At 43.9% G+C, this 22,549-nt stretch overlaps 1 protein-coding gene across 1 annotated transcript in view; it reads right to left on the minus strand.

Annotated features, from left to right (window-relative positions):
* Nucleotides 1-22,549, minus strand: part of AFF2 (ALF transcription elongation factor 2) — a 361,635-nt gene that overhangs the window by 106,529 nt on the left and 232,557 nt on the right. The window contains exon 9 of the mRNA XM_054995827.1: nucleotides 8,055-8,092. Within this exon, the coding sequence (XP_054851802.1) occupies nucleotides 8,055-8,092 (38 nt within the window). The remainder of the gene's footprint in view (nucleotides 1-8,054; nucleotides 8,093-22,549) is intronic.

A 22,549-nucleotide genomic window follows, 5' to 3' on the forward strand; every position in this document is an offset into this window, starting at 1 on the left:
AATCAAAAGGGATTTAGAATGTATGTTTCTTTGCAAACAGTTTATAAAAACAAGTATCTTATAATTCCTTCCCACCTTTAACATGTCAGAGTAATAGAATCATATTCAGATTTTCCAAGAACCCCAAAGAAACAATAGCATGATAAAAGTGCAATTGGTTCTTGTGATGCATTATATTGATTACCAAGACAACTCCATGCTGCTGCAAATATGTGCGTACATGGAGAAGCTCTATTTTCAGGCCAGAACAACTGAATATATGAAACACAGAGTTGCTACTCAAATCAGCAGACCTGTCTGTAGCTCCTTCCTACCCCTTTGTAACATATAACTGATTTACCAGTGCATTTCCCTGTCAACATGATACTCATAGAATTAAATGGTCTGGAACAAGGATACTTAAAGTACCTCCAGCTATAACACGTGCCTCAGGCCATGTGACCCTCACTTCTGAGTTCAGGTAGTGACTAGAGATGGGCATGAACCACAAAACCCCCGAACCATGAGGTTCATGGTTCGTGGATTTTCATGAACCAGGAACCACGAACTGGCACGAACTGGGGCCAGTTTACAAACCAGTTCATGGTTCGTGGGGTTTATATGCCCCTTTCTGGCTGCTTAGCAGTGGCAGGGAAAGGGACATTTGACAGTTTAAAGGGCCCTTTCCTGCCTTGCAAGCGGCAGGGCCCTTTAAACTACCCAAACCCCAGCCCCCAGCTCCCCAGCCCCATACTTACCTTGCCCTGCGGGCCCGCGGCATCCTCCCTCTCCTCCTGCAAGGGGTGGGAAGGCCATTTTTGGCCTCTTCTGCTGCTGCGTGGGCTCGCAGGACGGCGGAAACGGCCTCCTCACCCCTCAAATGGCTCCACGTCCACCATTTGAGGGGCAGGGAGGCCATTTTCTGCAGCCATTTGAGGGGCGGGAAGGCTGTTTTCAGCCTCCTCCACCACCCTGTACACCCACGCAGCAGCAGAAAAGGCCAAAAACAGCCTTTCCACCCCTCGTGGGAGGAGAGGGAGGACGTTGCAGGCCCATAGCCCAAGGTAAGTGTGGGGTTGGGGCTGGGGGGTGGGGGCTGGGGTTTGGGCAGTTTAAAGGGACCTGCCGCTTGCAAGCCACAGGAAAAGTTTATATGGCCATTTCCCTGGGGAAATGACCATTTAAACTGCCTGTTTACAACCCAAACAAACCAGTAGACCAGTTCGTGGAAGTTCGTGGAAACAAGCTTCCATGAACCACTGGTTTGTGAACCATGAACCGGCCTGGTTTGTACGTTTTTTGGGTCATAATTCGATTCGTGCCCATCTCTAGTAGTGACTAGTGAAGAAACTGGCTCCTCATCTTTGGAAAGCCCCTGCCTCAGATGTCAATCAATCGATCAATCAATCGATCGATCGATCGATCGATCGATCAATCAATCAATCAATCAATCAAGTACCTTTAATGGCATACAAAGATCTAAGACAGCAAACAAGTCACTATAAAATTACATACATTTCAGAAGTCAATATATTTATACAAAACTTGTATGAATCTTAAACACACCCACTAAAAACTCTGCAACCACTTTAGAAATCACTGTATCATTATCCTTTAACAGAAAACGACAAAAGGATAGATTGTTATGGTGTTTAATATGTTTTGGCAACCTATCAAACAGCATTCTCCGCAACTTACCATATAAATGGCATTCCAAAATTATATGCTGGATGGTATCTGGGCAGTTGGCTCCACACAAACAATGTCTTTCAGAAAAGGGGATGTCTTATGTCTCATCAGTTTTAGACACTGGAATAAATTATATTTATTTATTTATCCAGGCATCCTGTTGGTATGCTTTGTTTGAATTTGGTTTCTGCCCCTGTGCAATGAGAGTACAGTTTGAGCTCTGTCTTACAGGTTTCATTATAGTTGGTTTCACCATGCTGTTGTAGTTATCAATGATTATAGTTTATTTTTAGTTTTTACCTATTGTTGATTTTATTCCATTGTAAGATTTTGTATTTATTGATCTCTGTCCCGGAAACTTGAAGTTGGGGGAGGGGGGGAGGCAGCATAGAAATCCCTTAAATATCTCTGATGAGTTATTCCAGTATGACTAGAGTAACTTTGCATATAAGAGGATTGTAATGCAAATCATATGAGCACCAGCCAATTCAAATAGGAACAAGGAAATATCCGGAGTAATGACATAAGAACACAAGGTCAACTGTATTATGCATTACAGAAGGAAAGGAGCCACCTTGATACAGGGCTACAATTGTCAGCAGCAGCCCTGTTTTTTTTTATAACTACTTCTGTCTTCAGGATCTTAAAGTCTCATCCTTGTTTTCTTTTTTCGTTGCTTAATTCCAGTTAAATCAGCAAGCAGCTCCTAATGCCCACTGCACGGTAACACATCTTCAAAAACTTTAACATAAATCAATTGTAAATTGACTGAAGCTAAAACCAAATTAGTAGAGGGAACCTAGCTATGTTGGCCTCCGAGAACGAGGGCCAGCGATATTGCATTGATTATTGACAATCCTTGTACTTCTTCCGTGAATCTTACAGTACAAGAGAGTTCTGCCTACAGCCATGAAAATACAAGACGATCTATTTTCTTTTATTTCTTTGCTAGTGGGAGGAGATGAGGAAAAGGCAACACATGACTTGTGTCTGGCATTAGCCTTGCGTCTTCCATAGCATCCGGTGCCACCCTGAAGTTATGTTTTACTTTGAACTTTCTTTACTGTTGCACACATACATGTGCACGTGCAAACACACACAAAAAGGAAGGCAAGAATGCCTTTTTAGTACATAAAGTGCTCTTTGGCTGGCTGAAGCAGATAATGGAAGTTGCTGATTCACCAAGACTGGTTTCACAGGGATATGAAGACCTATTTATATTTAACAAGACATTTTAAATAGAAATATCTGTTAACTGAATCATTCTGGTTCCCTGCCCTTTGGGCCACTGAATCATTTGGAAAAGCTACCATCTTTTCATTGTCCCCTAAGGCACTGTATTTGGCATGCAAGGGTGAGGCACACATGATTCTCCTCCAGTGTAGGCAGGCATGTCTCAAGTGGATTCGATTATGGGATCCCATGACGGATTAATCCATTTCATGTGTACAACATTCAGAAACGGCAGCAATCTAAACAGCAACTTAAGGCGTTATCTCAAAATAACGGATTGCACAAACAAATCCCTGTGGCTATTTTTCTCGGTATGTTAACATTAAAATATAAACCTGATAAGGAAGTGAGAAAAGTCGATCATTTTGGTATCAATTCTAAGGCCTCAGCTTCAAAGAACTTTCATTTCATCAATGCAAAACATCCTGCTTTTGATCTCTAAGGTTCAACCCCCACGCTAAACGATTCCTCAACATTGAATGAAATTTGATTCTAGTCGACAGCCACAATGTCAGCAAAGTGTAAAGGCAAAGAATATTTTTACACTAATGACAACTGAGAACCTTTTTTTCGTTCCCCCCTCCCTTTTCATATCGTAACAGATGTCAACTGCAGTTAGATTCAATTCAACTTATTAGTGCATGGCTTTTAGCCAAAAGCCATTCACATTTGCAGAAGTGTACTATCACATATGTCTTAATAACAGAATCATGTTTTTAAAAATGTATGTGATAAGTCACATATGCTAAGAGGAATCTGTGCATCTTTCACTTGTGGTGACAATGGGAGCCGATAAACATTAACAGGGGATCTTCCATGACATTTGAAACCACAACAAAAGTGACAGCATTCAATTCCGACTTCTTAAAAAAAACCCTCTTCAGTGCTTGGCCAAGAACAATTGCCTCTTTTTGGATACACAAACTTCAGTGTTTTATCATCTTTGTTTTCAATTTATTTTTTATTGCAGAGAATTCTTTCCACATCAACTCACCCACCATGAAACCCCTGAGTGTGGAAGAGGATTCTGGGGGGCACATTCTAGGGTGCTTACTTGGTTCTTGTGAGAAACTGACCTGGTCTGTTGGGCTTCATGGTGTGAACTGAGAAGGAGGCATAGAATATTCTCTGCTCCTTGTTCCTTTAGCCTGGAACTACTACCCTGAACATGTGCATGATGAAAATTCACTCATTTCCTTCAAATCTCTCCTGAAAATACACCTTTTCTGTGAAACTTTAGCAATCTTATAGTTTTCATCCTCTACTGAAACTAAGTCTTAAGACTGTGCAGCTGAAATGAATACACATGTTCCCTCTGTTTATGCCAGTCTCTTCCTCTCTCGTCTCCCTTTGTAGTTTTCAGTGTCTTAAGTCTTAATTAATCTTTGTGATAGATACCTGTTGTAAAGCACCATATACTTTGATCACATATTATTGTTGTTATTATTAATTATGGTAATCATAATCAGTATCATTATTAGTTTCACATCACAAGGAGGACCAAAAATGGGTAGGCAGACCAGGGCTGGAAAGGACTGTTTGCCATTGTCCCTGTTCTCACCAAGAAACCCTCTCATACATTTCTGAGGATTCTCAGGGTTCTTTAGGGCACAGTTCACAATAGGCTTAGCAGTAGAGAAGGGCACGAACTGGGGGAAAAAACTAACTGTGTTGTTCATGGTTAATTGAGTTTCACAAACCACGAACTTCTACGAACTTGCCCCGGTTTGCGAATCAGTTCATTTGGTTTGTGAAAATGTCACTTCCGGGATAACAGAAGGTCACTTCCAGGGCTGCAGAAAGCCCATCCCCCCATTGCCTAGGAAACTGATTGATCAGCGCCAGGCTGTCTGCAGTGACAAACCAAAAAAACGAACCAAATGAACTGGCCTAAAAATTTGTGGCGGTTTGTCAGATATGGGCTCTGATGAACTGCTGGTTCGTGAACCACGAACTGGCCCTGTTCCTGATCAATTCTGATTCGTGTTTCGGTTTGTGCCAACCTCTACTTAGCAGGCCTCCCTCCTCTGGGCTCTGTCCTCTTGCTGTCCCTTCAGGTCACTTAACCGGAAATCACATGTCACCATGATGCTCTAATAATTAATCCCAACTAGATTGCTTGAGTGCTGCAACATCCTCATTTCCAGCTGGAAGTAATGTTATGATGATACACGATGCCTAGTCCTGTCCCCCAAGCTCTCGGCTTGAGACCTGACCTTTTTACTTGAACAGATGCCCATTTTTCTTGTCCCAGACCTTATTCTAAGGAGCACTGGCATTACAGGGAAGGGTAAAAGGTAATAAAACAGCTTCATTATGAGAGGGAGAGAAACCTAGTTATCCTCAAGTAAATCAAAGAAAAGGAAAAGATTGGTTGCTCAGCAGATGGCACACGCCTAGTTTTGGGGACAGATAAAGACATATGGTCCTACCATGCTTTTTACTATCTGGTTTGGAGCAATCAAGGAAGCAAAATAAAATCTTAGTGGTACCATCCTAGGGTTGCCAGCTCCAAGTTGGGAAATTCCTGGAGATCTAGGGGGTGAAACCTGGAGAAAGAGGGGTTTGGGGAGGGAAAGGACCTTGGCATGGCATAATTCCATACAGTCCACCCCCCAAAGTAGCCATTTTCTCCAGGTGAACTGATCTCTGTGGTATGGAGACTAGTTGAAATTCCAGGGGATCTCCAGCTACTACCTGGAGGCTGGCAACCCTATACCATCCACCAGGAATTTCTCCTGAACAAATCCCACCAAAGCTATGGGAAGCAGCCCCAAAGTGCAGATCAGCTTCCTGCTGGATCGTCTCCCACAAAAACTAGAAGGCTGTCTCAATATCCAAGTGAGCAATCCAATTAACTGCCATGAAGAAGGTACACACAAACTGGACCAGAGAGGGGGGAGGTGATTATGATAACTGCTAGAAACAACCTCATTAAGGAGGCTTTTCTGTGCACTTTGTGGACCTTGGCTTTAAAGGGAAAGTTCAAGTTGGCCCAGGTGGATAAACTAATAAAATATATAGAAATACTGAGCAGAATGTAATTAATATGCCTAATTTAGTCCCATGGGAACTAATTGAAGCAAAATCCATGAGCACATTCCAAAAGAACTCAAACTGAAAGGCAACAGAGTATATAAATTATACATGGACTTGGGGAGATCTGACTGGCCAGCTGCCTCATTCCTTTTTCTGAAATCTCAGGCTTCATTTGTGTGACCATTTTCAGCAAAGACAACAACCCCAACGAAATGCCACAAAATTTATAATTGTGTGTTAGGCCCAGTTTAGAAGTGATGTGTATCTCATAAAAACATACTTGGATGGGGCTACAGGGGGTTGAGGTGATGCTTAAATCAACACGTCAGCTCCTATTCATGGAGCTTAAGCACACGGTTGCAGGATGCAACTGTTGTACTACACAGGTGCAAACAGGCAGTCTGGTATAAACATGACACTGACTGAGTGTAATCCTTCCAAAGTTATTTCTAAACTGGGTCTTATAAACTTGGTAGTTTGAAAACAAAACCACATGTCCAAAGAACTGCCAAGAATATTACACTCCTATAATGCAGAGTGTACGTAGTGCAATCTTATGTAGAATTCCTCCAGTAGGACCCATATGACATTAGGTATTACCAGACAGGAAAGCACAGGAGGTGAATAGGTCTGCCAGGTCCCCTGCTCCCAGTCTCCACCAGTCCCCACCCCTGCCACTGCTCACCTGTCTGGGGTGGGGAGGCATCCAGAAATGGGGGAAGCAGGCTGGCATGCATGCACCTAAAGCATGCCCACAGCATCCCTTGGCAATGACATCATTCCTGGTGCAACCTGGATGTTATACTGGTCAATGACTGTAATAAAGACCGATTGAGGTCGCACCAGGGCCACTTTTTAAAAAATCATCTGAAAGCCTTTGGGGTTGGTTTTTAATGCTTGGTGGTGCCTCATGTGATCCATTGCTTCCATGTAATGCTAGAAATGACACCATTGTCACGGACCATTCACAAGTGAGTTCCTTGCATCCCCTGATGCCCCATTCCCCCAACCCCCCCCCTCCTGGTTTGGAGAAGAGGGGACCTGGCAACTCTAGGGGTGAATGATTATGACATTGCAATATCTAACAACATGTGGATCCAGCCATGGCAATAGTCTTGCTACCCCGTCTCTGAATGCACTCCTTTGGAATGCACTCCTTTGGAAGTCCTAAGGGTGTTCAGTCTACACCTCCATGGTGCCACCCCCAGTTCCTTCACATCCCTATTCAAAATCTACCTTTTCATGACCTGAAGACTTTAGTTTTAACACTTAGTGTCTTCCTCACAACAGAAATGAGACCCAGACACTCCTGCCTGCTTTGATTCACGTGTTTCCTCTAAGTCTTGCGTGCCTTTCCCACTCTGTGTGGTTTGTTACTCTGGACTCTCCCTTCCCTCCCTCTGTCAAAATGCAGACTGTAAGCTCCTTGAGGCAAGGATCTGCCTTTCTCACTTACCTTCCTCCATGGAAATGCCAAGTACATTTATGGCGATGCATTTACAACAACCAAAACTGCAATGTACACTGCCACAACCATCTGGGAAGAAGTAACCAAAAGCCATGTGAAGGGCCTGTGAAGCAGGTGTTGGGTAGATTGCTTTAATCTGCGGGTAGAGGGCTCTGAAAGCACATGGAAGCATTCTCCATATGTACAAGCATTTTGCAGCAACAGGCTAATAAGGTGCTAGCACACTGGTGCAAAATATTATTCCCGCGTGTCTCACATCATCCTCTCTGTTATTTCCCCTCTGTCAGACCTTCCCAGAGATTGCAATTAAAAAACATAATCTTTTTAGCATGGGCGCACTCCCCCTCAAGGCGAGAAGAACTCTGCTCTGAATGTGATTATAATATCATTTAGCAGCTATTCATAGATGGCACATATTAATTTATGTAAACCAGGGACAACTTGGGGCATTCAGCCATCAGGGAGCCATGAGAAATCGAAATCCTGTCCTTGCTGATCAGGGACTTTTTAAAATCGCTATGACTACAGAGTAACCTGAGTCCTGATGTCTGTTTTTATTGCCCTGATACAGTTTTTTTTTAATCCCCCCTTTTCTTGAAGTTCATGAAACCTGATTTTTTTTCCAATGGACATTCAAGTAACTTACTTTACAGGAATGTTTCGGGGCTTTGTCTTCTCTGCAGCCTGTAAATAAAGAAAGGAAAGGGAAAGAATTGTTAGCTGACCTTAGCAAATGTGACCTTTCACAGAAAATGCCAGATGAATGGGGGAAGGGGAGCCAGAAAGCTGCATTTCTGAGAACTGAAAATGAGCACAACAATACAGGCTTCCATAATTAAGGAGAAAGCTCAGCAGGGGAAGCTACAGTTTATCAATTTTAATGGGTTTGTGCTGAAGTAAAAAAAAATTTGCAATGCGACTGAACCTCACAGATGAAAATGATAAACATATGAAATAATCAGTTGGGTGTTAACTGTCTAGCTTAACTAAAGCCTCAGTTATGTTTACACCTGGCCATGTGGGAGCTGCTGCTGCACAATGCAATCCCATATATGCACATGAACAGCATGAATAGGGTCCACCGTGTGGGTCCTCCCATGCAACCGATACCCTTCTCAGAATATAAGTAACAATTAAAGTTTAGTAAACGCTTCTTTTTTGTTTCTTTTTATATATATATATACCGCCCATCCCCAGGGGCTCTGGGCGGTGAACAGTTAAAATCGATAAAAACAAGAACTAAAATCAATATACAAACAATAAAACAAATTAACAAAGTGCAATGGTGGGGAGAACCCTCCCCCACCCCAAAGGTGGGAGGCCGACATGGCACCGCCCCCTTCAATCATCGAATGCCTGGCGGAACAGCTCTGTCTTACAGGCCCGGCGGAACCATAATATGTCCCGCTGGGCCTGGGTTTCCATTGACAGAGCGTTCTACCAGGCTGGGGCCAGGACTGAAAAGGCTCTGGCCCTGGTTGAAGCGAGGCGGGCTTCCTTAGGGCTGGGGACCACAAGTAAATATTTATTCGCTGATCAAAGCGATCTCTGGGGAATGTACAGGGAGAAGTGGTCCCGAAGATATGCCGGTCCAAACCCGCTCAGGGTTTTAAAGGTAAGAACCAACACTTTGAACCTGATTCGGAATTCAACCAGAAGCCAGTGCAGCTGGCGCAGGACAGGTGTGATGTGTGACTGGTAAGGTATACCAGTCAGGACCCGTGCCGCCGCATTCTGGACCAGTTGTAGTTTCCGGATCAGGCCCAGGGGTAGCCCAGCGTAGAGTGAGTTACAGTAATCTAGCCTGGAGGTGACCGTTGCATGCATCACTGTAGCCAGGACCTGGGGCGTCAGGTAGGGGGCAAGTTGCCTGATCGGACGAAGATGGAAAAATACAGACTTGGCAACCGCCGTGACCTGGGCCTCCATCAATAGGGAGGCATCCAGGAGCACACCCAGACTCTTTACCACTGGCAAAGTTGCCAGTGGTGTCCCATCCAGGGCAGGGAGCTGGGTCCCAACATCTGGCAGCCCCCGTCCCAGCTGCAGGACCTCTGTCTTCACTGGGTTCAATTTCAGCCTGCTCTGTTTCAACCATGCCGTCACAGCCTCCAAAGCTCTGGCCAGATTGTCTGGGGCCGTGTCTGGCCGGCCGTCCATCAACAGAAAAAGTTGGGTGTCATCCGCATATTGATGACAACCCAGCCCAAACCTCCGCACCAACTGGGTGAGGGGGCGCATATAGATGTTAAAGAACATCGGGGAGAGTATCGCCCCTTGGGGAACCCCGCACACCAAAGGGTGACGGGGCGATAGATCTCCCCCAAGCGCCACCCTCTGTCCCCAACCCTGGAGAAAGGAAACCAGCCACTGTGAGGCTGTCCCCCTAATCCCCACGTCGGCAAGGCGGCTGGCCAACAAATCATAGTCAACCGTGTCAAACGCTGCTGTGAGATTGAGTAACACAAGCAGCGCTGACCCGCCTTGATCCAGATGCCTGCGAAGGTCATCTGTGAGGGCAACCAAGGCTGTCTCCGTCCCATGGCCAGGACGGAAGCCAGACTGGAATGGGTCCAGGACTAGAGCATCATTCAGGAATTCCTGCAGCTGTACCGCCACCGCCCGCTCAATCACCTTGCCCAGGAACGGGAGGTTCGACACTGGGCGGTAACTGGATGGGTCGGTGGGGTCCAAAGATGTTTTTTTCAGGAGGGGCCACACTACCGCCTTCTTTAATGCTCCTGGAAAAACCCCAGAGCTCAGGGAGATGTTAACAATGGCCTCCAAATGGTCCCGTAGCCCCTCCGAGCTGGCCTTCACCAGCCAGGATGGGCAGGGGTCCAGAGGACAGGTGGTTGTCCTCATCCCCTGCAGGATCCTGTCAACATCATCCTGAGAGAGCAGCCTGAAATGGTCTAATACGGACCCAGAAGACGGCCAAGGGGTCTCCAGTTCCCTTACTGTATCAACAGTGGGTGGCAGGCCACGGCGAAGGGACAAGGTTTTGCCCGCAAAATAGCTCGCAAAAGCCTCGCAGCCAATAGTTGAATTAAGAATTTGGTGGTCTCCCTGAGAGAGGGAGACCAAGGACCGAACTGTTCAAAATAATTGAGCCGGGCATGAGCCAGCGGACGCAATGGAAGCAGCAAAGAAATCCCTCTTTGCTGCTTTCACTGCCACCTCATAGGCTTTCATAAACGTCCTATAAGATGTTCTTGCCTCTTCGTCGCGCCCCCGCCTCCACACTCGCTCTAGTCGTCTCAGAGACCGCTTCATCTGGCGAAGCTCCTCGGTAAACCAAGGAGCTACCCGTTTGCGGGCTCGGAGAGGATGGCAGGGGGCAATAGCGTCGATGGCTTCAGAAAGACGGCCATGCCATGTATTGTATGTACACAAGTTAGAGAGCCTGTGCCAAGGGATTTTGTTTTACCATAGAGTCTCCAAAAATTCCTAGAAGGGTGTGATATCATGTCTGGATTTTCCTGGAAGTGACATCACACTGTCACCAATGGCTTCTCCCCCATGTCCTGGCCCTCACTGGTTGCCAAGTATGGCAACCCTATATACGAGGGAGAGAGCAAGTGAGTGATTTTGTGGTGTAAGTCAAAGTTGAATGTTGTATGTGGAAAATAGATTAAGTATTAAGGAGTTTCGTGAATTCCCTCCTCTAATATTTGTAAGAACTCTTTTCCCAGGACTCCACTGGTTTCATTTTTAAGAACCACCAATCCTTAGGAAATCCAGAGAAACAGATAGGATTTTTATTGTCTTGATGTCTTGTTAGTTATTGTAATGTTTATTTTTATAGTTTTACTTTTCAAAATTTTGTAACCTCAGGATAAGGAGGTATACAAATCCAAGCAGACAAATTCATTTGTAATCATTGCTGTGGTTGAGATATTAATTTTAACTTGTCCACTGTCATTCCTGAACAACCACCTCAGGAAAATTATATCTATCATGGTAGAACAGACTCGGTCTCCAAAGTCATTTTTATTAGACAGCAACAGAAAAGGGCATGGGATGACCAAATGTTCAGATCAATTTCCTCTTGTGAAACCTTTGAGAAAACACACTCCAAATCTTCTAAATGAGCAACTATTCGGGCCTCTCAGCCTGCACCGCCTCAGATACACAACCTGGTTCCAGTTTATTGCTGTACCCATTGATCTGTATACAGTCCATTTATCATTCATGAAAAGAGCCGGTGATCTTCACAGTATATTAGAAGAAACAACTCAGATCATCTGTCAACGGCCCTCTTATTTCTGTTTCCCTCTCTGCAGGGATTTCATCTCCTTCCATTCTTCTTGAATTAAAATGTTGCTAAGCAACACAGCTGGGGGCATGGATGGCAGAATGGCTATAGTCTATCAAGCTGTTTAAGCTGCTGGAGATTTCAGTGGTGATGTCTTTTGTATATAGTTTATATACATACTTCCATGGCATAATCTGGAACAAACACATGTGGCTTCTGAATTCTGCGGCCCATGTAAATCTATCCCTGGTGCCTTTCCATATGTTTGCATGTTTCTGTCTTCTTTCTTTCCCTGAACTGCTCTGTCAGCAGGGATGGCAGAGATACCATCAGAAAGAGAAGAGAAGCTAATAGGATGTCTCTGTGTGTGTGTGTGTGTGGTGGGGATCCTGCAGCATTTGATAAAGAATCCCCCTCTCCAATGTCCCTTCTCCCCCTAGTCAGTGGGCAAATGCAGAGCAAGGATAGCAGAATTAGCAGGCCTTACAGTCTTTGTGACATCACCAGACACCAGCCTAATCTTTTCCCTCCACCCAAACCTATCTGTTGGATTACACAACTCTTTATGTCAAATTGGCAACACAGAAGTGAAGGGAAACCATCAAAGAGGCAGCAAGGATAAACAGGAGGACCGAGAGAAGGCAGAATGGAAGAACCAGCATTCCTAAAACAAGAGAACTGGAAAGGAAGGTAGGAGCAGGAATTTGCCAGTTTCCAGGCAGTGGCAGGCAATCCGCCACTGGTGCTCCAAATTGCCTACTGCTGATCTATGTGGCAGCAGGAGGAAAACAACGGTATAATGTGATTGGTATGACCCTGCACGGAGTTTCATTAGGAACTGACATCATGGTGTCAGTGACACTGATGTTTTCTTCCTGTCACCACATTGCAAGAGCCTGGCAAACCCTACCTGTCAAATGAACTATAATCAATCTTCAGGCTTACATACCCATAACTTGGTGGGCATTTCACTAATAAATAAAGAGTTTCTTCCCTGTTGCCGCTTTTGCTTACAGTTTGCTGTTATTTTTCTATGGACCACAATGACAACCTACAATCTTTGCCTTTTCTCTTCCTTCTCTTCCATGCATAAGTTGGATTCTTATGATGGTTTCTCATTTGCTGGCAGAGATCTTTGCATATGGCATTAGCAGGCATATATTGTGAAAAGATCTGGCACTTGTTTGGATCCTTTGGGGTTTAAGGCTGAGTGGAGGTAAGGCTTATGGTGAGGGACCAGCCCTTTTTGGTGATGGCACCCTTGCTGGGCCAGGGACATTTTAAAAAGTCAGTGAAATCCTCATTCTGGAAGGTGTTTGTCTTACCAGTCAACTCTGCTGTGGAGAAAATAAAATGTCTTAAAAACAGAGAGATTTTTTGTGGTAGAAGGGTCTGTGGACAAGAGACCCTTGTGAAGCGTCACTTTGTGAAGGTGATGAAGTGAGCTCTAGTCAACAAAAGCTTAAGCCATGGCAAAGATGTCTGCTGAAATAATTCTATAATAATAATAACAATATTTAATTTATATGTTGCCCCTCAGGATGACTTAACATCCACTCAGAGAGGTTTACAAAGTATGCCACTATTATCCCCACAATAACAAACACCCTGTGAGGTGGGTGGGGTTGAGAGAGTTCTGAGAGAGCTGTGACTGACCCAAGGTCACCCAGGTGGCTTCAAGTGGAGGAGTGGGGAATCAAACCCGGCTCTCCAGATTAGAGTCCCGCCGCTCTTAACCACTACACCAAACTGGCTCTCACTACACCACCCCCCACAGACTTTGAGGGGCCACCAGACCTCTTTTGTGTTTTTTGCTGCAACAGATACTTTCTTTGAAATGTATTAGCTGCCAGGTGGTTTATTTTGAGAAGCCCCCCCCCATTTTAATATATTGAGTTAATTTTACATGTTTTTCAGAACTGGTTGTTTGTGGACTTAACAGCCTTTGGAGGTGACTGGTGAGATGACCATTATTCAGTTACATGTTCCTCCCCCCCACACCACAATGAAATCAAAGTAAGATTGGGGAAGGGTCCAAATTATGCTTTAATGCAGAAATGTATTGTATGAAAATACACCATGTGTAGGAGGTCTATCAATTACAACTAGTTATTCTTCTCTGATCAGGAAGAACACATTATTTTTGTTCCTCTTTCTTTTGTAGCTGCGATTCTTTGAAATATATATCTTCTGTATAACTTCATTATAAGAAAATACTATCTCCAAATTACTTTTCTTTTCCTCCCTGGGATGGTTAGCTATTGACTCAAATTGTCTGTGTTGAGTAGTTCGCTCTGCTTTGATAATTAACTTTTGATCATTACTGACTTTAATGGCTCTAGTCTAATATTGTCATAGGCATCCTGCTCAATTACTTTAGCACTCATCACCTTTAATCTTTGAACAAAATGATCTCACTGAACCTCCATCAGCCTGACTACAGAGTTAATAATTTCTGTTTCTCATCTTCATGGGCTAAGTTTGATTTCTTCGAGACATGATGTGAACTTTTGATTATTAATTTAAAGGATTTCAGACACCTTCTTTCCTTCTTATTCAAAAAAATAAGATATCTGTGCAATCTATGCCAGAGTAGGCTCTACAAATATATTTTTGAAATCTAAAAAAACTGTGCCTTATTAGGAATTTTAAACGATAGGAAAGAGTGTCATCCTAAACTGAGTTATACCCTTTTAAGGCCTCTTCCGCATGGTGAACTTTACATTGAGCTTTCTGCGTATTCAGCGCATGAGAATCGGATCTGCTTTATTCATTGGTTCTGGCCCCATACTGCTTCAATTCTTCAATTCCACACTTTGAGGAAGTTGAACCAAAGTGGTGTCTGTTTTTTATTTCTGCACTAGAAAAATGCCCAGATTCTGCTGGGGGGCTTGAGGACTTGTAAATTTCCTCAGTTGGTTGCTAAAGAAACTTACAAAGGATTTTTTTGGGGTCTCTTTTTTACGGCACCAATGATGCAATGTTGCCATTTAATTTTTTAAAAACAGGAAAAAAACTTGATTTGTTGCCGTTCAACCAATCAGGATGTAGGAGAAGGGGAGGGCAAAAGGTTGGACCAGGGCCAGGCCTCAAGCTGAAGAAAGTATTCTGTACTTCAAAAAGGCTTTTTTGACTTTGCTGGGGGAAAAAAAATCAGGGTATGTGTGCAGGGAGAAAAGCTGCAGAAAAGCCGAGGAAAGATTGATCCTGTGGCAGTGCAGAATGCAAAAAAGTCTGGGTAGCAGTTGGGAGATTGAATAGGGGTATTTTGACCATGCATGCGGAAGTCTGGAGAGAAATCGATGCACTATGGAGCCAAAACCAATGAAGAATGCCCATGTTGAAAAGACCTAAGTTGCGGTTGTCAGCTCAAGGATGATAACTAGCAGGAGACTCACTTCTGAGTGGGAGCCCTCTCTGGCAATGCCATCACTTCTAGCATGACCCAAAAGTGACATCATCACATTGCTGATGAAGATCTAGCATTTAGTCAAAACTCTATGGTTTAACCATATGGTTTAATTTTATGGTTAAATTCTATGGTTTAACCATAGAAATTTTGGTAAATGCCAGACTGATACTTGATGTGATGAAGTCATTTTCCGATTGCACTGAAAGGGATGCCATGGTGTTGCCAGAGAGGCTGACTGCACCCCCACTTTTCCCTACAGGTTTTCCCCAGCCACCCAGCTGAGCAGTGGCAGGTAGAACCAGTGAGAGGCAGGAGGTATCTCCTGGCCTCCCTGCCCCCTGCACTCAGTCTACGTCTAAGGATTGCATTGTTAGCGACCGGGTTCTCGGGGCCACAGGGCATATGATGTCGGGGGATTTGTGATCAGATGTCTGATGTGCGATTTAACCTCAATAACAGTAACATGGCTCTGATTCTATTAAGCCCCCCCCCCTGCATTTTGAGGCTAAATTACCCGTCAGAGGATTTGATTGTGGAGCCCCAATGCCACATATAGACTGGCCCTCAGTGAGATGGTAAGCCTAGACCACTATTACAGGCTTGGATGACTGCAGAACAAAAAAAATTCCCGGTATAGATAGAAAACTGGCATGTTGTGTAAAATGTGTCCAGACTACCCTTCTCCTTGGCTTGCTTGTTTTTAATGTGCTGGAATATTTTTGTGTGTTTTCATGTGTGTGTGTGGAGGCAGGGGAGTGTTCCCATCGTGAGAGCTGCAATCAGAAACTGTACAGCCCAGACACAACTTTACCACCCCAGTGAAAACTAGATGTAAATGGGAGATTCCACTGTGAAGGACAGGAACGGAACTGAAACAGCCTAAAGTGCACCCTTGGGATATTAAGAGGGTTACATCATGTATCTGCTGTTAATTTTTGAGTTGGAAAATGTACATTAAGATAATTAACGGTAATTGGAAAATGGAAAGCAGATCGACACAGACAGTTTTGCCACTTTATTTTATAATAGCCCTATGATTTTGTTTCTACAGTTATGTCCCAGTAATATGACATATGACTGAAACATCGCAGGTATCCACATCTTAATTAGAAGCCATTGTGTTGGTGTGGTTGAAAGTTTTGGTCTAGGGCCTGTGAGACTCAAGTTCCATTTCCCACACAGCCATTAAATGTCCTGGGTAACTTTAGGCTGGTAATTCTCTTGCAGTCTTGCCTACCTCACAGGAGAAGAGGCTAAATGCTGCCCTGAGCTCCTTGGAGAAAAAGTGGAATTAAAATGTGGCAGATTCGCTGGAGTTAAGACATTTTTATACAGTGGAGTGTGTGTCTGTGAGTGTACTTCAGTACAAAGGTCTGTTTCAGCTTTCCTTTGGCCCTTTCGGTAAACAACAGAGAGAACTTTGGAGTCAACGTCAGAAATACCTTCATGGATTAGAACAGCGGCCAATCTAGGGCAGCATTCAGCTTCAAACTGGAGCCAACTTATTGCTTTTGAAGGGCCAAAAAACAAGCTGCCCTTGATGCTGCCACTCAGCACTAGTATTCAGAGTTTCACCAACACTGCATATTTACTTGCTTACTTACTTACTTAGTAGGGGTGGAGAGTGTTGTCAAGTCATAGCTGACTTATGGCAACCCTTGGTGGGGTTTTCATGGCAAGAGACTAACAGAGGTGGCTTGCCATTGCCTGCCTCTGCAATCCTGGTCTTCGTTGGAGGTCTCCCATCTAATTACTAACCAAGGCCGACCCTGCTAAGCTTCCAAGATCTGACAAGATTGGGCTTGCCTGGGTTATCCAGGTCAGGGCACTTACTTACTTCATTTATACCCCATCATTCTCTCCAATGGGGGCCCAAAGTGGCTTAGACCTTTAGTTACCAGGGCCAGTAGCTATTGGTGGACCCATTGTCCATGAATGTGTCCAATCCCCTTTTAAAGCCCTCTATTCTAACAGCTATAACTATACCCATTGTAAGATCATGATACTGTGTGGATTAATGATACCCTTGGTTGGCATCCCAGCTAGTTTCACACCAGTGCACTTCTTGGCCCATCCCTTTTGAAGGGGATGGGGTTCAGTGGCATAGTCTATGCCTTGTATAAGGTCCCATATTCAATCACTGGCATTTCCAGCTTCAGTGATCAGAGGTAGCAGGTAATAGGAGAAGATCTGTCTTTGCAGAGACCCTGGACAGCCACTACCAATCAGACTAGACAATCCTGGGCTAGATTGTTATAAAAACAACAACAACAACAAAATTCAATTTATATACTACCCTTCAGGACAACTTAATGCTCACTCAGAGCGGTTTACAAAGTATGTCATTATTATCCCCACAACAAAACACCTTGTGGGGTGGGTGGGGCTGAGAGAGCTCCAGAGAGCTGTGACTAGCCCAAGGTCACCAAGCTGGCTTCACGTGGTGGAGTGGGGAATCAAACCCAGCTCTCCAGATTAGAGTCCCACGCTCATAACCACTACAGCAAACTGACACAGTGGAAGGCAACTTCTTATGTTCGTGACTCTGCACCACTGATGTATAACTGAGCTTCATCCCCCTTCACTAGTATGATCTTATTTTGCTTTGCATTTATTGTTCATAACCATCTTTTTAAAAAGAGAAGCTTAGCTGAGTAAGAGAGGGTCCTACCCAACAACTTGGGTTTGAACCTAGATATCCCCAGTACAAGTCCAAAGCTTGATTGAAAAGCTCATGGAAGCCAAGGTGGCATACCGATTTTCATGACACTAATATTAGGCTCTTCACAGCTAAAGCAACAAGAATCTGCCCTTCATGCCCTTTGAGGTACAGGGAAGCTGGTACATCTGCAATGATTCTAAGTGGCTACGAATAGATGGGTCTCTCCGGCTCGGTGCGTTGTTTCCTGAGGGGCTGTGCCAGGAGAATCTTCTGCCTTTTGCTAATCTCCTGTGACATGAAGCTGGCAACTCTGCACTGGGGAGTCTGAGTGTCGCAGTTTAGGTCAGCCTTACCCTGAGGATGGTGCAAAGGCTGGTTACTGAAAGGCCGCATGTGCAGCAACAGCTCTCATTTTCCAATTGCATAGCATGTCTTAGATATTCTGCATTCACATGAAGCCTACATTTTCCTTCTGGAAGGCAAATAGCAAAGTTGGTCTAATTGGGATGACTTTTCTAGCACAGTTAGCAACTGGATACATGGTGAGCTCCCAATCCATGGTTAAGCAGTTACCATCTGAATAAATCCACACCACCACCACCAACAACAACTGTGCTTTTATACTGCTCTACTCAGATCAGTGAACAAAGCTAGTGGTATTATCCCTACAATACAGCTGGGCTGAGAGCTTACACAAGACCACCTGCTGGGCTCATGGCAGTAGTGGGAATCAAACCAGGGCCGTTTCCAGATGGCTTACCTGCACCCGGTACGTCGTGCCACGTTGCAGGGAAAACGCGAAATATCACGTTTTCTCGCGCGAGTTTTGCGTGACATCATGCAAAACTTGCGCAAGAAAACGCGATATTTCGCGTTTTCCCCGCAACGTGGCGTGACGTACCGGGTGCAGGTAAGCCATCTGGAAACAGCCCAGCAGAGTGCTGATTCGTAGCTCAACCTCTTAACCACTATGCTATATTGTACTTAATCATAGGAACACAAGGATTGATGGCCCATTAAAAAAACAATTTGTCTACTCAGGTGTCTCTAGGAGCTCACAAATAGACAAAAAGCAGATAGCATTTCCTGGTTGTTTCTGCAGAGCATCTGGTGCTCAGAGGTAGACTGCCTCTGTCCATGGAGCTTCCATTTCATGGTCATGGCCAAGCTATTGTTCAACACAGTTTGAGAAGTGTTGCAGTACACAGCCAGCTTGATGTAGTGGTTAAAGTTCTGGACTGGGATCTGGGACACCATCTATGATCCTTTAACTGGAGATGCCCTGGATTCAACTGGGTACCTTCTGCACATGAAATAAAACACAGCCACTGAGTGAGAGCACATCACCTACATTGCCCCTATGAGAAAATATGACGTCATGTTTAAAATGCTAAAACTATGCTGTTTGAAGATAAATTTGGATGCATTCTTCATGGCCTTTCCTTCTCAGATAGAGAAGGTCTCCAAATTCATGAAGGATTATTTGTACCACTTCAAGCTGTCCCAAGTCCTCATTTTCTCTAAATTTTCAAAGACTGACATTAGAGAGCTTCTCTTTTGGAGGGATTTTTATCTCCGAGCGAAGCAGCATCCATGTTGGAAATCATCGGTGGGTTTAAGCCTGAACTCTTCTCGATAAGGAACAGATAACTAATTCTGACTTCTACAAGGAGCCTCGATGCAAGGTGACATCCCCGGGGGTGCGAGGGGGAGAATCTTCACATTTGCCTTTTCCACAACTGGCTCCGTTTTGTGTTGCCATTCTGATTGTGTCGAAGAAAGCCCACATGGGTTAAATTCCTTTTGCCTCACTGAGAGACGTATCAGAAAGGCATGCTCTTGCCCTCTCTTTGCTTGCAGCTGTTGCCCTTAGATTCTCCTTTATGATGGTCTTCTTTATCTCGGTCCTCAGGGAATCCATAGCAGCCCCTCATCTCTCTCCTTCTCTCAATCAATGAATAACTCTCCATGAAGAAAAGGCAAAGGCAAAGGAGAACAGCAGCAACATTGCTGAGAGACAGAGAAAGAGAGAGATGCAAGGCCTTGCTGCCATTGTTGAGTAAGCCTCAACTGTAGACTTCGTATGCAGGACTGAGGAGCTTAAAAGCAATTAAATACATTACAATCCATTATAAAGAGACACCAGGGCAGCAAATGCAGCTCTGCTGATTGTGTTTTTCCCGGGTTTCTCCTTATTTCTTGCATTTTTCACCTACAGGATTAAAGATACATTTGCCAAGGGCAAATAATCTTCTGTGCACAATTACTTCCGAATTCTACAATAATCTGTTAATTGTAAAATTGTACATTTTATTGGTTTAATGGATACATTGACCAACCTAACTCTTTATTTAATTAATTGTTGGCAGAAGAGGCATTTTGAGATACTGCGGGCAAATTTTAACCAACACGGGTTGAGAGTTAAGGTCAGATCTATACATCTGTGAGCTTATTTTCATGTAACAGGGAACAGAAAGGAAAATATTTAAAGATGGCCAATTGGCCATTCCTTATAATATTATATTTTGTTTCATCGCTCTCTGTGTTGATTACCTCCTATGCATGCCGCTAGATCTTAAGACTATCTTTCTTTTTGCTAATTACTAGAGTTGTCACCAACTTTTGCCTAAAACAATATTTCAAGGAAAAATTGGAGGCTTTTAGCTGGGCAAAAGATCTGAGGAATTTGAAACAGAGCTTTGATAAGGCAGGCAAAAAAATTCTCAACAGAGTATAGCACATCACATTGCTATTAGTGACCGATTGCAATTATCTGCTTCAGATGATTAAAGAAAAAGAGTAAAACCCCTCATTCGCCTATATTTTTCTTTGAAAAATACTTTAACCACCAGCTCTTTATTTGTTATGGCGACATCATTCTGCCAGGACTACAATGAAACTCGAAGGCAGATAAACAGTTTACATTCAAATACTTTATCAAAGTTATTTGTAGCTAGGCTCATCCTAATCCATCTGATTTTTCTATAACTTTGACAAGATGACCTTGCTCCCTGTGTGTGTGTGTGTGTGTGTGTGTGTGTGTGCGTGCGTGTGCAGTATTGATGCCATTATTGTGAAATGGCTCTTCAGCCTTTCTGCTGATAACAAAATAAATAGAAGCGGTGGGGTTTTCTCAGGGAGGTAAACAAGTTGCTCAGAATCCAGCTTAAAAATGAAGGAGGAGAAGTGGGACCAAGAAATGGATGGGAAAGGAGGAGCTGTTGTCAAAAGAGTTTTGTCTGCCATATCTGTTTACAACAGCATTGCTGTAGCGTCTGAATTGGTGCCCTTTTCAGGAATGTATTTAAAAAAGGGGAGGGAAGGTGACACAGTATAGCCCAGTTTCATCAGATCTCATAAACTAAGCAGGCCTCATACATGGATGGGAGACCATCACGGGAGACTTTGTAGAAGGTGGCAATGGCCAACCAACCCTGCTTCTCAGTTGCCTCGAAAGCCCCTTGCAGGTGTTGCCACTAGTTGGTTGTGACTTGACGGCACCTACGTAAATATTCTGCATTTCCACCATCCGTTGAAAGGAGGCAAATACAGACCTAAGGCACTAGAGCCTCTGAGCAATTAAGGAATTCACTTTTGCAATTATCAAATGCAAACATGGCAAAGAAAGAAAAACTAAATAAAATATTACAGCAAGATCAAGAACAAGGATTAAGTTGGAAGTGGCTATGTAGCTCAGGGTTACCTGAGAACCACACATGTAGAAGTTAATCATTTAAGCAAAAGCGGGAAAGAAGACAGAGAGAAAGATAAAAATCAATTTCAACAATTTGGTCTGCCAAAAAAAGGTTTAAATATATAAAGTAAGAAAATGAGTCAAGTGACTGGTATCACAGTTGTTGTGGTCCAAAATATACAACATTCCGGCAATGTGCTTTCAATTAAGGACACACGTTTTAAATGTTAATAGGGATAGTCTTCAGGCAGAATGCAGAACAAAGAAGAAGGGGCTGGAGAAAATTAATAAACTACAAGTACTAAAAACACTAGATCTTGCTACAGCTCACCAGAATGCTGAGCTCAGAGCTAATTGGAACAGATCAAAATTGCTTAAAAGAACCAAAGTGTTTGGTTGTTTTCATATCAGCTCTCCAAATTCCTAAGTTCACATGGTGGACACTTGGCCTCTGGAAGGACTTTGGATTAAGCATGTGCTCAGAGTCCTGCACTGGGAAATGAATTCCCAGACATGTAGGGTACCAATTTGGATTGGAAGCAAGGCACATGTGGAGAAGAGACTCAAGCCTCCTACCTTCATACTGTTTTCGGAACCTGAAACAACCCCATAGGGCAGTATTCGCTCTGCAGGGAAAACTACATGTATTGATGGCTGTAAAGTTTGCCCAGTGGGGAAAACAATGGTTCCTGGGGTAATTTCAGGTCAGCAAAACAGCACTGGAAGGGGAGCTTAAACCCCATCTTTGCACACACCATGGTCCTAATACAAATAGGGCCCTTGTGACCTGGGAGTTGAGTTCCCAGAGTTAAACTCCACACACACATCTGTTGGCAGTATATGTGTCTACCACGTGGACTTTATAACACGTGAATAAGACCCACAAGCAGATTTTTCTTTCTTTCATGGTTTCAAACTATACCATACAGCTGTCAAGGACCAACACTTGTCCTTTGATCCAGAAAGAGAGCTCATATATGGATGATGAGATGTGCTTCTGGATGCATATCTGCATCACAATGCTTACTTGGGCCTGGCGGGATCATTTCGATGCTTCTTTTGATACAGATGGAGATGTGCATGCGCATCCAGTGCTGCTAACAGTCTGTGTGACT

Source organism: Eublepharis macularius, chromosome 13 (assembly GCF_028583425.1).
Source record: "Eublepharis macularius isolate TG4126 chromosome 13, MPM_Emac_v1.0, whole genome shotgun sequence".
Classification (NCBI taxonomy): domain Eukaryota; kingdom Metazoa; phylum Chordata; class Lepidosauria; order Squamata; family Eublepharidae; genus Eublepharis; species Eublepharis macularius.